The sequence below is a fragment of the Dermacentor silvarum genome, chromosome 3, assembly GCF_013339745.2.
Source record: "Dermacentor silvarum isolate Dsil-2018 chromosome 3, BIME_Dsil_1.4, whole genome shotgun sequence".
NCBI lineage: Eukaryota > Metazoa > Arthropoda > Arachnida > Ixodida > Ixodidae > Dermacentor > Dermacentor silvarum.
The window spans coordinates 93,868,730-93,887,503 of NC_051156.1; the positions used below are offsets into that span (position 1 = coordinate 93,868,730).

The window sequence follows — 18,774 nt, forward strand, 5'->3', positions numbered from 1 at the left end:
ATTGTGCTGGCCTTTCGTGTGGAACTTGAGCACACAATACTTTGAATCAGTGTAGACAATAGCCATTTACTGTCTGCCTCTTGTGGTCTTCATGCAGAGCCAGACTAACTTGGACAACGCCGAGTTGTTTGTCAACTGCCTGGAAGCCATGGTCGAGACGAGCCTGCCGGCCGACGAGGGCGAGCTCAGCCAGTACCCGAGCTCCCTGTCGGTGGCCTCGGCCATCAACCTCTCCTCTTCCATGAGCAGCCTGACACTGGCCTCTCCCACCGACAAGGACGGCGGGGCCTGCTCGGACGGGGGTGGAAGTGCACCCACACCCGGGTCGGGCGCCCCGCCCGACCGCGCCCGCTCAGCCTCCCAGCTGTCCAAACAGCGCAGCTTCAAATGCAAAAACCCCAGTGGGTCAGGGGCACCCAAGAGCGGACGTACCTCGCACTGAACGGCTGTCAGCTGTGGGACCTTGCGACGACGGTGCAGGCTGTGATGTGATTACCTTTCATTGGACACCCTTGCTCTGCAGTGCCAGGCAGGGTAGTTCTCCAGCCTGCCCTGTGAAACCTAGCCTACACTCCTGGGATGGGACCAAGGTGTCTGCTTCTGACAACATCCCACCGCACATCACTAGCCAGTTCACCTCGCGTCATATCGAGGCAGCTGCAGTCTCGGTGATGGTACCACATCCAGGTCACCAGATCTCTCGGGAACTAGGGTGAGAGGTGTCTCAGCCTCTGGTTCAATGCTCGCTTTAATGTGTGAGGCAACCCTTGGCTCACGGCTCGGCACTGACGTTGTTGTCGTCCTCTTCGGCATAGAGGCCTAGGTGACGGCATAGTTTTGGCGTGGATGTTGTCTTTGTCCTTGTAGTACTGATCGCTACAATCGTTTTGACAGGGCCATCCAATTGCAACTACCTTGCAAATGCCACTTGTCAGTGGCAGGGATTCAGGCAACACGTTTGACATCCCTGGAACTTAAGTCTTGGTAGCTGCGTCTCATGCTGCAGCAGTGGTGCCGCAGTCTGTTTCAAATGCCATCACACTGTGTGCGAGAGCTTGATGCTCTTATACCAAGTGGTTACAGTCATCTCTTTCTAGCTCTGCACATTGGACGGTACTCAGAGCTTCACTACTAGCTAGCCCAGTCACCACGGCATTTTTTCATCTGCTGATGAACCAGCACGGCAAGCATTTTCGCATTCCATATTGGAGTCATAGCTCTGCATGACATTCTCATTTAATTCATGCCGCAATGCATTGTATGACCCCATTTTTCGTGTTGTGGGGCAGCACAGCTTCAAGCTCTAAACAGCTGCCCAACAAGGGAGTGACTCAATGATTCTCTCGCAGGAATCCAGCGTACACACTACACGCTGTTGTAAAATGCATGGTAAACGGAAAAGTGTCCTGACTTCTATGTGGAGAGTGTGCTACTATACATGTCTGGTGTGCTCAGAAAGTGTTTATGAGGGCCACAAATCTACTGCTTGGAAGAGGACAGGATCCTGAGCAGTCACAATGATCACAGTCTGCAGACTGAGCCAAAAGTTGTTTTCTACATTTTGCAACTGTTGGCATAATGCCCTCGCGGCAGACCTCTGCATTTAGCCCTAGCTGGAAGGTCGAAAATCTTGCTCCCTCGAAGCAGTTATTCAGTGGAACGCAACCATCAATGGAAAACTCAGGTATCCCAGATGTCAGCTAGTCTGGGGAGCCCACTGGCGAGGTTCTACTGCAACAGGTTTATTTTGGTATTGTTTGAAAGAAGCTCAGGCTCATTTCTTAACTTGAAAACAAATTAAGAAAGGCGCGTCATCATGATGTTTTGCATCTTGCGTACAGGACTCTTCTTCGGGACAATCACCGAGGGTTCTTTCCGTGTCCCATTTTTTGTGGTGCGATTGACAAAGCAACTGAGAGCTTGGCATCTTTTAGGTCGGCTGGTGACAACTATGAACAATAGTTGATAACCAAATGGCCAGTGGCTGAGGCAAAATGTGCTGCAACTCTGTCGAGTGCACCCTTCTCGTGGTTTTGTGCAAACAGCACTGTCCCAGGCCTGTGTCGTTCCAGACGATGGCCACATTGTCACCTCTCGGCTTCCAGGGAGAATGTGTTGAATAAGGAGTCGGCAAAGGTCCGAATGTTCAGATCACTCTTGCATACTCTCCGAAAGAGCCGCCAACGCTCTGCATTGTTCGCAGCTCTGGATGTTTACCATAGACGAGGAGGATGAACGTATACTCCGTTTTGTACACAGCAGACAATGCTACGAAGGCTAGAGAGAGTTCTATGATTGCTCTCATGCGTGACCAAAATTAGTGCGTCACATATGAAAGAAATACACATGGAGGAGGAAAAGGAGGAAGGAAAGGCAGGGAGGTCAACCAGACACATTGTATGCATTATGCTATATCTCAAAGTAACATTGTCTTACATTTTTACGTCACAGTGCCTAATACAGTAGACTTCCGTTAATTTGACTCCAGTTAATTCAATCTTTCGTTTAATCCGATCTCGACCGAAGGTCCCGGCCGGCACCCGTGCATTTTTATGGGCCCAAACATTAATTATTTCGATCCTAAAATTGGCATTCGCTGGATAATTCGAACTTGACCGGCGCGTAACTATCCCTTTAATGGCACCAGCTGTCTTGGCGGAACTTAGGGGACAGTGCGTGCGTTGGACACACATCATCTCACGTTGAAAACGCCTATTATCGGCCCGCCCTAGGGAGGTTTTCAAGCAGTAATGGTAGCTAAAAATGTCCGATTACTGTATTTACCCAATTCTAATGAGCGCCTTCTGTTTTAATAAGCCGTAAGTTGCCCGCACGGTGCAATCGAAATGCAACCAAAACCACCTTCGCGGCATTCATACGCTTTACCGCATAACATGACTGTATTGCGGCGAAGCTGACTTTAAAAACCTTGCTGCGAAGCTGACTTTAGGAAGCCGGCTACCATTCTAAAAAATCGGATGCACGTTATTAGATTGATATTTTGGTTAGAAGCTTCAAGTAATTTCTATGTTAGTTTTCTACTTCGGACACATGGAAAGTGGGTGCGCATTTGATTAGGAGACGTGTTAACTCTTTCCCTACCATGGGGAAAATTCGGGTTTTTTGTATGCTACGGCATATTTTTTCTGAAGAAACTGCTGCACTCAATATTTAATGTAATACATAAACAGAAACCAAAATGAATGCACTTTTCACGCATAAAAGTTTTATTAACAAGATGTATGTCAAAAAAAGATATAAATTGTTAAAATCAAGATTATGTGATAAAATTGAACAAGGTTTGTAAAGACGCGCTTATATCTACTAAGAAAAAAATATTATGAAAATTATGAAATATACAGAATGTATTGCCGTCTATTAGGCACTATCTCCGAAAAAAATCAAAATTTTTCATTGAACAGGTATTTCGCTACAAAAATTTAACTGCAAGCACTACAGTTGGGCATGCCGGGCTGCGGCCGCCGATGTTCCGGGCTGGTTTGCGTCGTCTTCGCTTTCAGACTTAAAGTCCGATAAAAAGTCAGCGTCCTCTGACTCGCTGCTATTCGATGTATCGATAAGATCAGCCGCAGAGGCAGCGGAATCGCGATATCTACGATCTCTGTAAGCGCGCGTGCCGTTTTGGGAGCCGGACATTTTTGTGTTCTGCTTTGACGATCGCGAAACTTCGGAGCGTGTTTAAAAATCACCGCCTCACGGGAAAAAAGCTAAATGCTTAGAAAACGAAAGTAGAGTTCTCTTCCTTCACGTCCGATAACGCAGTATGTCCGTGAGCGGCGCCGGAGGTCTCGAAAGTGGCGTTTCAAACCATCGAAAGAGGGCTAACCCTGCCCAATGGGCGAGGTACGAAAAGAGTTAAATTCTAGCAAATACAGTGAAATCTCGTTGATACAATCTTCACGGGAACTGGAAAATAAAATGTATCATCTGAAACTTGTATTATCCGAAAACAATCGTAAGTAAGAAAAAAAAAACTTGTGTACAAGAAAGAAAACGTATTATCCCGTAAAATGTATCATGCAGAATCGTATCAACGAGATTCTACTGTACTGCCAAATGAATCAGCGAGGTGTTCTGGCGTTTTTTCTGCATCTTGTTTAATTTGACTCGCCATATAATTCAATCAATTTTGTCGGTCCCATCGGGCCAAATTAACGGAAGTCGACTGTATAGTTAGGAAGGTGTTGCAGCCGTAAACTTCTTTACCACCTGACGAGTGAAGTGACCCCTCTCGGACTAGCAGTGACAGTGGACTGCCTTTGCTCACGAGCAAAACATAGTATGCGGCATAACTGCAAGAACAAAGGTTCACAAACAGTACGTGATTTGACGTAACCTTATGTGAACAAGTTGTAGTTGTAACGTGTGAAGTACTTATTCCGTAGAAGGTGCTGCAAATCACAAACAACTGCGATGCGTATGTGGCTGGTCAGACTTCTATGACTGCACTAAAGTAGCTTCTGCAGTGTTGCCTATTAAGCATAGAACAGTGTATAGTATCGTTGTGTGGCCACCTTTAAGGGAACAGTAAAGTGCCACAGTAAGTTTGTTTGGTCAGACAGTGTAATCTTTGAAGCTGTGATTTTCATTTACCTGCTAGGAACAAAAGTTGGTCAGCAGAGAACAGGTGAGAGATTCCTTTAGAAGTTTTTGCGTTGGCTGCAGTATGTTAATGTGATGTTGCAGGTTTAAAAGTATTTTCACATTTTCGGGGCCATCTCTTTTTTGAAAAAGTTCAGTGAAAGTGAGTAGGTTAAATCTTTTGTTCCTTTAGAAGGCAGTGTAATTATGGTTTATTGATTCGCTGTTAGCTAATGCTGAGCAGATGCTTTTAAATGTTCATGACGTGGTAAGTTTGAGGTAGCATTTCTTGTTCTTGCATATATTCAGGCTTACAAAGACTCAGACTGCAGTTAGACCGACCTTTATGGTATTCCAAAAGTCTGATTATAATAATTACATAAGTGCAATAATCAATTTCACTTAACCTAACAGCATTCCTCTTTAATGTCCCTACAAGACGTGCTAATTGACTTGATTGGAGTGCTACTGCCCGTGCCTGAGGGCATTGTGATAGGCTTTGCTGCTGGATTCCTGCTCTCTGCTAGGACAGTGGCCTTCACTAGGTTTATTAACATTGCCCTGTTTTTGTGCAAGTCACAAAATTTTTTTTTTCAGTGGTTTCCAATACAGTCGCACAATTCTAAACCATTGCTCCAGCAAGGTTTAGAATCTCTATCTTGCTATGCGTTTTGTACTGTTCATTAAGCAGAGCGCACTCGCAAATGTGATCGTGATTTCAGGTGTGAATTACTCCTGGCCTGGTGCGTCTATAGCTTCCAGAATTTCTATTCCACAATGGCGTGCTCGAGTTGGGGAGACTTAGAAACTCCTTTTTCCTGCGTGATCTGTGCAAGAATACCTCCCGAGGTAAGAAGGCCCGGCCAGAGCAGGACCACTTCCAAGGTTGTGAGACTTGTGTTGCATCGCTGCGTCCAGCTTTTGATATCACGAGCGCTTGAAAGGATCGGCAACGGGCCTGCGATTGAAAGGCCGCGAGGCTGGGCTGCGCTTGTTGAGTTGGAACAAAATGCACGTTGAAAGCAAGTTGTATGGACGACTTGGCTGAGTAGTAGTAGTAGTCGACACTTCTAGGTTACTGTCAGTGACCTTTTTTTCATTGCCATCACAAGACCGATGACGGAGACACGTTATTTGCAACATGCCCACTGAGATTGAGTGTGTTCTGCCAAGGCACACATAGACGAATATTTAGAGGCTACCCTCTGTGCTGGGTGAAGACAGCCGTCAGCTTGCCACAAACTAAATTTGCTATACGACCTAAATATTTTTTCATGTCCTGGCAGATTTACCACCACCTATTCAAATCTGTTCTATTCACATTGACCACAGCTGTCGCACCACCTAGTTGCCAGACACTCAAAGGGCTTGAGTAGTGTTTGCTAACCTTGGAGGCCATCAAGTTCCCGACTGTCTTTATCGTCAGCTGCATGGCGGGACAAGCGATAGATCTTGCCAGTCACGTGCAACAGACATCAGAAATGGGTCGTGTTTCTGTGAGGCGCCAACAGGGGATAGCAAGCTGATAATAATGTAGAGATGTTGGTAGCACTGGTGTCATGTTATAGTATCTCGTTTATTTGACTCACACTCAACAGCCCTTCATTGAGGCCTCAGTGGTGTTGATCTCACCAGGTGCCAAGCTTAAGCACTCTCAAACTATGGCTCTATTCCATCGATGGCATTGGAGTGCCTCTTGTAAGACGAGGAATATTTTATATTTTGTGCCAATGGTAGCCGCACCACAGACAGCCAAAAGAAGACTTTTCGCTTGCCAAGCTTGAAACTACATTTGTGCTTGGCGTAAGTGTAGCTGCAAGTCCGGCGCTGTGATGTCCTCTTCGTTTGCTTCGTTGGATCAAGCTTTTCAAGATGTACCAACTTTGCTGATTCCCAATCCTTCTGCACTTTTTACTCGATTCGTGTCCTACATGTGCCGAATGATTTTTTGTGTCCATACAGTGTGTCTGGGCCATTGACAGTTGGGATGAGGACGATTTGAAAAGACTGCAATTGGCTCAGTGCATTTTTGAAAGTGGTGACCATAAGGGGTCATAGGTGCTGTCCCATGTCAGTTGGCGTTGAGACGTTTCTTTCCATAGCATTGGTACGCGCAAGTTTTCCCGAGAATCGTGAGCTTTGGAGACCATGCTGTCTCTCTCGTCTGCTGCTTCGGCATGGAATTCAGAGAGCTGAGCTGCAGGTTGTGGTGTGTTCACATCAAGGAGCCACTTAATGTTTTCCCATCAACTCTGGTGGTGGTGTCGTTTTGTACGCAGTACAGGATCGTGGCTTATACGGCTTTGGCAAGCAATGCATCTTCATTACCTACACAGACCTGCAGGGAAGCAAAGTGTCCAGTCAAGTTGCTTTCATTGTGACTCGGGCCATTTTCTTGCCAGCTGAAGTAGTCTCCAGCGTCAACAGCGACACACACAAGACACAAATACAAAATGAAGAGTACAAATAGTAAGGAGTTTTCATGAAACGAGGCTGTGATGTTTCATAAGTGGCATTCTGTATGTTGTTTTAACTTTTTTTTTTTTACATCGACTCTGGCAGCCAGTGTTGTTGGTGTCCTAGGGGTGCAGTCAGTGTGTGATGATTGTATAGCTCTGTGGTTGCACACTGCGCCATCTGAGGCAGATGTGAGAATTTCATTTCCCCACCTCCGCACAGTTACCAGAGCCCTGCATTCCTCGGGCCTCACGTTCCACACTGTTAAGTGTTGAAAGAGACAGTGTAACCGTGTGCACACAGAAGGACACAGCTGGAGGACAGCAGTGGCGAACGGTGCGTCGTCTGGCACAAAGCCGCAGTTTGTCGTCTGCTCGAGCCACACTGCGGCTCTCGCCCTAGAAAGTGTGACGGACCTTGGTCAACTTGTGATGTGAGAAGGAGACACCCTTCTGCCAAAGGAGTTGCGCACGAAAGACATTCTGGAGGACAATTCTTGGGGTGTGCTTTCGACACAGTGCGTGGTGTTCACCCAACTGCGTCGTCGACACCCATGCGTGCATCGGAGGATTAGTGCGTGTCGTGACACGTGCTTCTCGCACTCGGTGTTCATTCCCCCCATTTCTTTTCGCTGTTGTTGTTGCTGTTGTTGCTGCCATCATTGTCATTCATGCCATGATCACGTGACATCATGACTCGGCGTTGTTTTGCACGCTGTGTCTCCATCTGGGTTTGCCAGTTGATGGGCGAGATAGAGGTTGATTGCCTCTTCCACTCGCTGTGGAGAGAGAGAGAATGTGTTCTAATTTATTGCGTGGTTCTAGTTTTTACATCTTTCTACGGGAAAAGGAGGCCTGCTCCTGTAGATGTGCGCGAGTGGTGTGTGTGTGTGTGTGTGTGTGTATGTGTGTTCATGGGGCGTGCGTGTTGGGTGTGCACATGTCCCTCGGCATGTTGTTTGCCCTGGTCTCTGCATGTGTTGCAGAGCCACTGCAGAATGTGCTTCACTTCTTGGCAGTGAGTATGCACATGTTCAGCATATGTGTCATCGTCACTGCACATATTGCTACGGGGAGAGAGATGAATATCATTCACTGTTTTCTTCAAACGATGTTCTTTTGAGAGAGCTGACCACCCCCCCTCTTGTTTTTGTTTTGTTTTCATCTTGTGTTGCATACATTTGTGCCGTGAAAAACTTCTCGTTTGTGTGCTGTTCCATGTCCTGACTGCTCACATGTGTGGAAAACATTGTGCGGAAAATCGAGGCTCCCCTTTCTCTCAACTTATTCGCCTATCTTTGCTGGAGCATCATAAGATGACAGATTCTGTGTCTTTCTGCATGTTCATGTAAAATTCTGTGTATAAGTTGTGGTGGATAGGGTCTTACAGAGAAAGAGGAAAGAAAGTAGTTAACCTGCTTGTTTCAGACGTGTACTTTACAGTGTCCTGAAAAAAACAAAACAAAAAGTGCTGTGATGGTGAAGGATGTTTCACTTTCTGAGAAAGCATTTGTAGGCAGTAAGGACGTGCTGACAATGTGCCATCCTAAGCTTAGAGCTGGAGCACTGTCTAGCATGTTTGTTCGCTCTTGAGAGATACGTAAGGCTTAAAACGTGTGACTATCCCACATGTGCCAAAACTGCCAAGCAAAATGGCATAAAATATCCATACTGACTTTCACAGTTAGCATTTTTGGGCTTACCACTGCTTTGTTTCCTGCTCAAACTTTTCAGCATGATCACATTTCTTAATTGTTTAGCGTCGTCCAACAAAACACTTTGCTTTGGTGCTTGCCTTGTTTGTCTTGAAAACAGTGAAAAACCTACGAGTGACCCGCTACATAGACTTGTGACTGGTTTTGCCACCTCTTGGCAACTAAGGAAAACAGCTTAGTTAACGGCTCTGGCAGGATGACATTGCATGTTGAGATGCTTCAGTTCTATTATGTGACATTTTGTGATCTCATTCAAAACAACAAGATGAAGCAGAAATTTCGCTGCGAGCCCACACAGTTGACTTGCTGCACGTGCTATCCACATTGTTTTCTTTAGTTGCCGACATGTGGCAAAACCAGTTCAAGTTCATGCAGCAGCTCTCTCGCGTGCGTAGGGAAGTGGTTTTCTCACTTCTTTCCGGATGACACAGGCAACCAATGATGCCGTGTGGCTTGTTTGTTGTGAAATTTGACTCCAAACAAAGCAGCAGCAAGTGCAAAATATTTTCTTGAAGTTTGCATAACAGTGCAGATTGCTGTAATTTGGCAAATGTAGCAAGCGCTTCACTGTTCCCTTTCCATGAGTGGTGATCCTACAGAATGCCTCTCTTTCACACACAAAAAAAAAGTACTAGGACACGACACATGGTTCTAGTTGTTGGGCGTTTCAAGGCTCTTCATTCGATTAGGGTTGGTACGTACGGTGCTCACTATGCTAACAAAAGAGCAGCCAGTACATTCGTGCTCTTTTAATCTGTACCAGCACACTTTGTGAGGTCTGGCTTTAGTGGCACCTTTGCGGCGTGCTTGGACGAGAGAGAACGTTGGCACAAATTTGTTGTGACGGCTGCGCCCCTTTAATCACGCGTGATGCGTGCCGTCGCGAGCTTCTATGGTGTGTGATCTTGTGCTGCCTGCAGAAATTCTACAGTGAAGGAAGTGTCTATTTTTTGTAACTGTTCCGACCGGAGCAGCCGTGTTGGTTACTGTTAACTCTCCCTCCCCCGTTTTCCAAGTTGGCCAGTTGCGTATACCAAAGCACCACCTCTTGCTCGTCCTGCTGTTCCGCCCTTCTGTCGGGAACTGTGATGTGGAGTCGGCGCACTGCCAGGCCTCGTGCTAGCATAGTGCGCCGTCTCAGCAGCTCATGTATTGTTAAATGTATATCAGAATTAAAGTCATATCTTTTATCCACGGCTGCACACCAGCAGTGCTTGTGCTTGTGTCTGTCACGCTGCCTTGTCGGCACATAGATACTACAACGGGGTTCCCGTTGCAGAATGGCAATGGGGAACCAGCCTTGACCAGGAGGTGCTACAGAAGTGCGAGTGCCCTACTAAAGTATGCTGACAGCATCCGGTAGGAAGTCCACGAAAATGGTATAGTATTTTGAATGATGGCATTGGCGCCCTTGTATCAATGCTTCATCCACTTCAAGACGAGTGGTGGATTTCTTGACGTAAAGTAGAGCGTGTCCTTCCAGTAACTGTTTCCTCTGCCCGCTAGGCTGCGAGTTACGACCGCGAAGTTTTAGCGCTGAACGTTTTAGCGCTGCAGCACACAGGCTGCAGCGAAGGCTGATATGAGAAAGATCTTGGCACTGGAGCTTCAAGTGTCGACATGAACACCACAAGGCAACAGTAGTTCCTTGGCCCTGCCTACTCACTACTTTTGACACTTGAAATTGTTTGATCTTTTGTGGTGTTGACCATAACAGATATGACACACAGCAGCAGTTAGCGTCGTGAAAGTGCACTGAAAATCTGCTAGTGTTAGCATTTCTTCACTCCTCTCAACAGCTCCAGTGGCTGCATAAATGTTGATGTGGAATGTGCTGCGCACTGTCTGCCATCATTGGCGTTTAATAATACACCACAGCCTATAATGTACTTAGTTCTCTTACGGTGCCTTTCGTGCATGCCTTTCGTGCTTGCGTCAGTCACTGACGATGGCAAGGTCCGATTATTGTCTTTTTTGTTTACAAACGGTCAAAAAATCAATCTAAACGTTTTAGGATGTTTAGCGAGGTGGAAAGAGGGGATCACAAAAATTGTAGGAGCACCGATGAGACCCACTGCTCTAAGGTGTAGTCAGGTCCAAAGATACAAATTTGTTTGTGTTGGCAGTTCAGACAGCATAGAGTACAGCTACCTATGTAAGCAAGTATCACTTGCATTCCGCTATGAAGAAGCTCTGTGCATGGCAGTAGCGCACCCAGGATCTCTGGCAAGGGGGGGGGGGGGGGGGGGGGCGATTTCTTCACGGGAAATTGTCAAAAAATGCGCGCGTGTGCAGACGATTGCGCGTCTTACATCTATAGTTGCAGTACTCAAATACGTAAAGAAAGAAAAGGGGTTAAACAAAAGGGGGGGGGGGGGGGGGGGGTTACAACCCCCGAATCACCCCCCGTCGGTGCGCCACTGGTGCATGGACACCACTTGCCGAAGATGAATGAGAAATAGCCATTAATATACATTTGACATTTTCATCTGGAGTCTTAAGTATAAGTTAGCTACATTGCGCCATGTTTCATCAACACAGATGTACAGTACGTAAGTGTTCTGCACTTAGCCTTGCACAATGCATTTACATAAGATATCGCTCGTCCTTAAGCAAATGGCGACAGTGCTGCCTAGCTGTGCAGAAATTTATTAAATGTACCATTGTCTTTTTTTTTTTTTTTTTCCTCCCCGTGGGGAACTGCATGCAAAGGCTGGTGCACTGCACACTGCGCCACGTTTATAAAGAAATCAAAATCAAAGCTGTCCTTATTTGGTTGTGATTATTTCGTAAACAACATTTCGCTTTAATTTGTTGGTTAGATAAAACAGGTTGGTTTTAGCGGCAATAAATACTTTTGTTTTACAATTAATTGCTACAAGTTTTAAAAATTGCATAACTGATGATGATGATAACGTACATACGGATTCGTAGTAGCCATAGCTCGCCGTAGTCGGTGCCAGCCACTTATGACTTCGCTCGCCGCTCGCTGGTTCTGTGGCAGACTGGCAGTGTGCTTTTGCTGCGGCGACGGTTTCGCTTGTTTCGCGAAGACGTGCAGCAGGCATGCGAGTGCGCAGCAATGTCCAGCGGTTCCAATGTGTGCGTTGACACACGTGCGCGCCAATCTCCGTGGTTGTTAGCGCTGCACCCGAGAAACTCGGCAGCTGAATCGGTGCCCGCGATGGTTCCTCCCGAAGACAACATCGGCGGCTCGGGCGACGAGGTCGCCGTGCCGGATTCTTCTGCGACCGTGGCTTCTCCCACCGGCGTCATGTCCGAACGTTCGCGACGGTTCGTCGAGTATGCGTCTGTCGGGATACTGTTCTTCATCAACCTCATAAACTACATGGACAGGTACACGGTAGCAGGTGAGACTCTCGGCGGTTTCATTTTGCAAACCTCGCCTCCCGAAGGACTGCGCTCGTATGAAGTCACTCGCCTATATGCTTTTTCCTTGAGCGCCTGGTCGCGCTCACTGTTGCAGTCTTTAACCAGAGGGAAATGCGAAAGCGTTGTTGTTTGATGTGTCGTTGGCGTTGCACAACAACGGTCTGCGTCGCGTTGACTGGTGTGACCAGCAGAGGTAGCAATTTCACGTCACGCTGTCGAACAGCGCGACAGTTGACAGGGACGCGAACTTGTCCAACTTTACCAGATCGTTCACACAAACGGCACGAAATACACTCTGTCTTTCGTTCCGTCTGTAGCGATGTGTTGTGTTTGTCCACCTACAAACCATAATACCATGATTCGTTTTCGGCTAATTGATGAAAAAAGACGTGGCTGGTCACGCAGTCGAGCCCACTTACAGCGAACTCTCAGCGTACCATCACTATTTTATCAACCGGCGGGCCACGACTACCTGTCACGTGAAGCAGGTCAAGGATGGGAAGCCTTCCTAGCGTGCACAGCATAAGTTATATAGTTGAATAAATGTTTTATGCCTAGGGTAATGCTACCGCAGTGCTTCGTACAGCTTCGAATTTTATTATGGCCTAGGATCTAGATACCGCCAGAGAACGTGTATCCATGTGGGGCATGGTCCGCTTTCTATATATAGCTATTGACCGTTTATTTTTTATTAATAATTACTCAGATGTCGAGTTGTTTCATATAGTAGTCTACGCGTCGTCTTTGCTGCTGTGCTGTCAGTCGTAGTTCGTTGTTAATGACAGTGATACCAGTTGACGTCATTAGCAGCAGGTTCACAACGTAAACGCCGCACAAATCGCGTCGGGACTACTAACGCAGATAATAAATTACATTTTCTATCAGTAAACGTCATGTGCGTTAACTTCGAAGGCCATCAGCCGACACTGCGCGCTGTTCGCGCCAAGTATCAGTTTCAAATGATTCCTTTTTTCATACCGAGTACATTTCGTACCATGAAGGTGTTCGTTGTAAGCGCGACTGTACGTGTCACATGGCCATGTTTCGCGGTTGCAACCATTTCATTGCGCAACGTTGCTGCCGACTTGTGCACAAGTTGTAACTTGGATTGATAACAGTACAAGTGTTGCACGTGATTGTAAGAAGCTATAGTTTGCCCTCGCGCCAGTAAACATAGTGCACGTGCGTTTTGCGCGTTTGCGTAACGGCCTCGCGCTGTAATCTTATCGCGCGTTAGGCGCCCACGCGCTTTACTAAAGCAAACTTTCTTTTGACTCTTTCGGCTGTTTTGGGATTCGGCAATGAAAAATGTTTGTTCGACCGGGCATTCGCTTCCTTTGACAATCATCGCCGATGGTATCGGCATTTTTTTTGTTTCTATACACATCCTACTTGTGTGTTCTGCCATAGCCTGCTCCATTTTATGTGGTCCTACCATGTAAACTCCTCAATCGATGCTCCTTTGGTGCGTCAGGGCAGCAGGACACAATGGAGCTGTTTTCGTATACCCAGTGCTCTTGCGTGTATATATATATATATATATATATATATATATATATATATATAAAGTCACACTTGCGTACCAGCATTTTTTTATCAACCGGCGGCCCACGACTGACTATAGTTGAGCGCTCACCTCTGCACTGTTGCTCAAAATTTGCAGAACGATCCCATTTTGGGGTCTGCTTCGTTTAGTATAACACCACAATTAATTGCCTGGTTTTCTAAGAAAAAATTATGCAGAGCCCATCCCCTGTCTAGGAAATGGGGGTTTGCGAAGCGTGTGGCAAGACGACGCTGTCGCAGGCATTCCGCTTCGTTTGCCCTAAACTCAGGGTAGGCTGCTCTTCGCTGACGTTTGGCCTCAACATCGCGCTCTCGCAACTCACGGGATTTCGCCTGGGCTTCAGAAGCCCTCATGCTATAATCGGCACGTCGACGACGAGCCCTTTCTCGAGCGAGTTCGCGGCCTCGGTTCTCAAACGCAGCCTGCTCCTCGGCGGAACGCACCATGTGCGCCTTCCCTTCCGGACGCCGAAACTGATCTGAGGCGAGGGAAGCCCGGCGGAGCGCACTGCCAACCCCCTTTCCTTCTCTTTCCCTCCCCGCGACACCCCAAACGACCCTGATTGGTCGCGCGCGTGACGTGACCCGACGCCAGCGCAGCTTTCCCCGCATCTGCTCTTTCCTTCCTTCTTTATTTCTTGTCCCAGGCTCATACCCGCATATCAATGCGCCACACGTGACTTTTTGCGTGACTATGTCGCCACCGAAATCTGTAACGCAATGCAAGCTTTGCTTGACGAAGAGAAAATTTGCCTTCACTTATGGGCATGCTGCTGCGACGGCGCTAGCATCAAGGAGGTTAAAAAAAATCAGAAAAAACTTCTGGAGTGAAGATGATGTCCTGAAGGGGAAGCCGGCCGCCTCCATCTTACCAAGGGAATCGATTAACGTTGGCGGAGAACAGGAAGCTTTTTCTTCTCACTTCGAATGACTTTCAAGGCCAATTTTGCTGTACAGATGCTTCTCGATGTGCCTGTATTTGTCACTGGTTTTAGGTTGAAGGTCTTGGCAACTTGTATGGGAGACCAGGGAGTCACTACTCAGTCTATGGCATTTTTTAGCCCGAAACAACGTTCAATTATTTTCATAATTGTCTAAAATCTATATTAACAGGTCAAGAGCAGTTGAACTGCGACTGTTCTCAGTGTAGTTCAGCATGCTTTCAAGGTTGAAGTAGGGGCAAGCGCTGGCTTCACCTCTGCTGGTAAGAATCTGCGAGGGCTGCCACTCCAGAATTTCTTTTATTGCGATAGCAATTATATGGAGACTCTAGGCGAAATTCCAACGTCGTCGTCGCCGTGAGGTTCCGTATAAAGTCCGCCGTCGATAAAATCGTCGCCGCGCGCACGCTGTATGTGCGAATGAAAGCATACGACGGTGAGCCGTGTTGTGCCATAGTATACGTGCCAACCCTTCATCGAGGCGACAGGAACTCCGATTTATCCGCGTCGAATGGATTTTTCGCGGGTAATTGCAAGCAGCACCGGCCATCATCGCCACCCGTCCCTCTGGGTCCTGTCGACGAGTCGCCAAGGGGACGGACGACACAATACGACGCGGTTGACGTCAGCAACCGCCCCGTCTGGTTCCTGTCGACGAGGAGTCGCCGCCAAGGGAATTTAAGGAAGAACCGGCCCATTAAGCGAGAGGATCGCCACCGGCCACCCCGTCGGTCTGACCAGCTCTTACTACTTTTACCAGCTATCACCAGCTAATGGCAGCTATTATACCTGCTATATCTGTACATATTTGTACATATTGTATAAAGCTTTCGTCTCCTCTTCGTCTGCTTCAAGACTCCGTCTCTCGTTCCCCGACCCCGAGTCGCAATAGCCGGCAGCCGCGGCTCGCGCACACGAGGGCTTGCGGCCGCGCGTTCCCGCCGCGCTGGAAGTCTCCAAGGGGGAAGGTGGGCAGGTGGAGGGGCCACGCTTTACTGCGGTCGCGTGCTCCCGCCGGGCCGGAAGGCTTCGGGGGGAGGAGGAGGGGGGGGGGGGGGGGCGTGCGTTCTGCGCCGCGAGCGCCCGCCCGCGCGGCTGTATCTTATAAGCCATCTGCGGCGGGGCACAGTCCGCCCTCCCTGTGTTTTCGCGGCTAAGATCGCGTTGATGCGAGCGCCGGCACGAAGCTCAATCCGCCTTTTTCATTTTCCTGTGCTGCCCTCTGCCGCACGCCACCGGAAACGTTTTGGTAGGGTGCCGGGGCTTTCGCCGGTTGATTTGTGAACCTGCGCCCTTGTTGAGTGCGCATCGGTGGTGCATTTCGTGGATCGCGAATAATTATTAATGGCTTCTGCGGGGCAGCATGTCGTTCCTGGAAGCCATGTAGCACTCACCAACCATATATATAGGGTGAGCAGGCGTGATAGCACTGTTTTGTTTATAGTGTGGCCTATTAAGGTACGGCTGAGTACCCTCTGCCGGCGCGGCTGCTTTGGAGTTTGTTGTCGCTGACTCCTGCACTTGCACCTCGCTTTTCTTTCAATTCTTTTTGCGCATTCTTGAGACAATTTGCATAAATAAGAAGTATTCGAGCGCGCAGCCTTCCGCATCGGATTTAGCAAAGCGGTGCACTTGTTTACATCGACATCTACAGCCACAGATCGTTGTTAGCGTCAAAAATTGGGAAAAGGTGCACCGCTGATATGAAAAAAAAAAAATGTCAAAACGTTGAATAAAACACACATATCTGCTCATATGAGCCGCGTTATTCCACCGTGAGACGAGTCAGTATATGAGCGCCTGAGCTACTCAACGGCGACTGTGATCCAGTTACAAATATCGGGCTGTTAATTTATTACTGATTCTCGCTTTTCTTAAACTTCATCATACTTAGTTTGCGTGTGTCATAAAGCATTATTAGAGAAAAATGTGCTCACATAAGCGATCATTTTGAAGGCCGTGTTGTTCTCCCGCAAAAACGCGGATGCCATCGCAGAACTGAACTATAAAAGCAGTTTCCTTCGTCCTAACTTGCTTACTTTTCAGTACAGGTCCGCCGGTAGCGGGTGCACGAACTCAACGGAGCCAGGCCTAAGCTTCGCTGAAATCAACATTGGCTCAAACTTCATGTGCACGGCTGGAGAGTGTCGAAGCCTTGCGCATTTCAACCTTTCAACTTCGTAGGCATGTTTTGACTCACATTGAGCGCGATTATTTATATATACCAACGAAAGGCGTTGCGGCTATCGCGTTATCGGTTCGACGGCCTATCGCGCGGGTTTCGGTCGAACGATGGTATAGGCACGGTGATTTTATCGGTGCCGTCGACAAGAAAGCCCGTCGCAGTACCAAAGCCAGTCTTACGCTACGCACACTTTCAGTACTGCACTGACGTCGAGCTACCAGTGGAGTTTCAACGCGGTACACGGCACGAGTTATCAGTAGAGCGCGTCCGAGCGCTTTTTTTTTTTTTCGGGGGACGTTTCCCCGAGCAACGTACGCCTTTATAGGAGGCGTTGCCCCGAGATGGGGCCTCACGGCCGCGCGCGCGACCCTTCCAAAACGTTTCGCGACTAATCCGCCAGGGCAGGGCGCATGTGCCGTCGGGCCGTGAAAAAGGCGGATTCGCTGGCTGCTGCGCTGACTCACTCCAGCGTTTTGACAGCCAGGTTCCCCGGTCATCGAGTGACATGCGTTCATGTTTGCTTGTGCGCGCGTTACACCATGTTTGTTCATTTAGTTAGTATCCGTATGTTTACAAGTTTATACGGCCGTTAAAATCTACTATCCTTACTTTGTATAGCTGTCCACTAATTCGCTATCGCAATCGATGCTTCGCCTTTCGGGCGAAGCTGGGAGTTTTTTATAACCTCATTGGCTAGCATAAACTTATGTCGCCGCCTTCCGGCCGCTACAGAAAGCAGCCAGCAGGAGACGACACAACTTTATGCTAGCGCCACGCTGCAGCAGCTCGCATTCCTAGAAGTGAAGGCAAATTTGCACTTTTTTCTTAAAAGAACAGGCAATTAACTGTGGTGTTATAGTAAATGAAGCAGACCCCAAAATGCGATCGTTCTGCAAAAATTGACCCGGAACAGTGTAGCGGTGAGCGCAAAACCCTTTTTTTTAACAGGCGCAGCGAAATATTCGGGACCCTTTATGTTTGTATATATATATATATATATATATATATATATATATATATATATATATAAGTCAAAACCACATGAAGACAACAGACACCGACATGTGGGTGGGACTTGCGAAATATATCACGACCATGTGAAGCCATCAGCAATCAGCCAATTACTCTGGTAAGGCATGTTGTTGGGCTAGTCGGTTCATAGATTCAGAAGAACATTAATTTAAACTGCTCGAAGAAGACACGGCGTGAACTGAAACAGACGCGCACACAAGGCGCACATTTCCAACTGGCTTTATTTCGCGAAGGCAGGGAATTTATCAGGGTCTTCAAAATAACAAAGCAAGGCACAATGGCAAACAAATAGTGCACGAGGAAGCGACGAAAAATAGCAAGGCTCGGTATGCATTGAGAGCGCTGGAGAGTCCTAATGTGCCTATCTACGAATTCTATTTCTTCTCCTCCATAGTGATAAAGAAGGTGAGCTAACGCAGTTGTCACCTCTTTTTGCGATGTGGAATGCCTCGATGACTTCTCTTTCCATTTTTTTTGATTTTGCCTTCGAAAGGAATTTAGTCTTTTCCAGATGAGGCAAATAGCTTTTCCTGTCGCAGCTCTTGCAGTGCAAGGGGCGATTACTGCCGGTGCCAGTGCTCATGGATCGCTTGTGTTCCTGGCACGCTCATTGTAACAGTGGCCGGTTTGACCTGTGTAGGACCAACCGCACAGCAGAGGTATCTCGTAGATAACGTTAGAGACGCACTTAGTGAATCTGCTCCGATGGTTCTTCTTGCCGGAGCTATACTCCTTTTTTTTGCTTTAGTCAGTAGTGAGCACAGTTCCTTAAGTTTGCAAGGCGCTGAAAAGACGCCGCGAATCCCATACCTTTCTGCAACCTTCTTAATGTTGTAGGATAGACAGTGCAAATATGGCGCGACAAAAGCTGGTTTTTGATCCGA

At 47.6% G+C, this 18,774-nt stretch overlaps 2 protein-coding genes across 3 annotated transcripts in view; both read left to right on the forward strand.

Annotated features, from left to right (window-relative positions):
• Positions 1-9,963, forward strand: part of LOC119445586 (neurofibromin-like) — a 121,314-nt gene extending 111,351 nt beyond the window's left edge. Inside the window, 1 exon segment of the mRNA XM_049663438.1 lies at positions 98-9,963. Coding sequence (XP_049519395.1) covers positions 98-442 — 345 coding nt within the window. The 3' untranslated portion in view covers positions 443-9,963.
• Positions 9,964-11,778: 1,815 nt separating this feature from the next.
• LOC119445588 (protein spinster homolog 3-like) overlaps positions 11,779-18,774 on the forward strand; it is an 81,857-nt gene continuing 74,861 nt past the window's right edge. For both annotated transcript variants that reach the window (XM_037709858.2, XM_037709857.2), the window contains exon 1: positions 11,779-12,144. In XM_037709858.2, the coding sequence (XP_037565786.1) occupies positions 11,856-12,144 (289 nt within the window). In that variant the 5' untranslated portion in view covers positions 11,779-11,855. The remainder of the gene's footprint in view (positions 12,145-18,774) is intronic.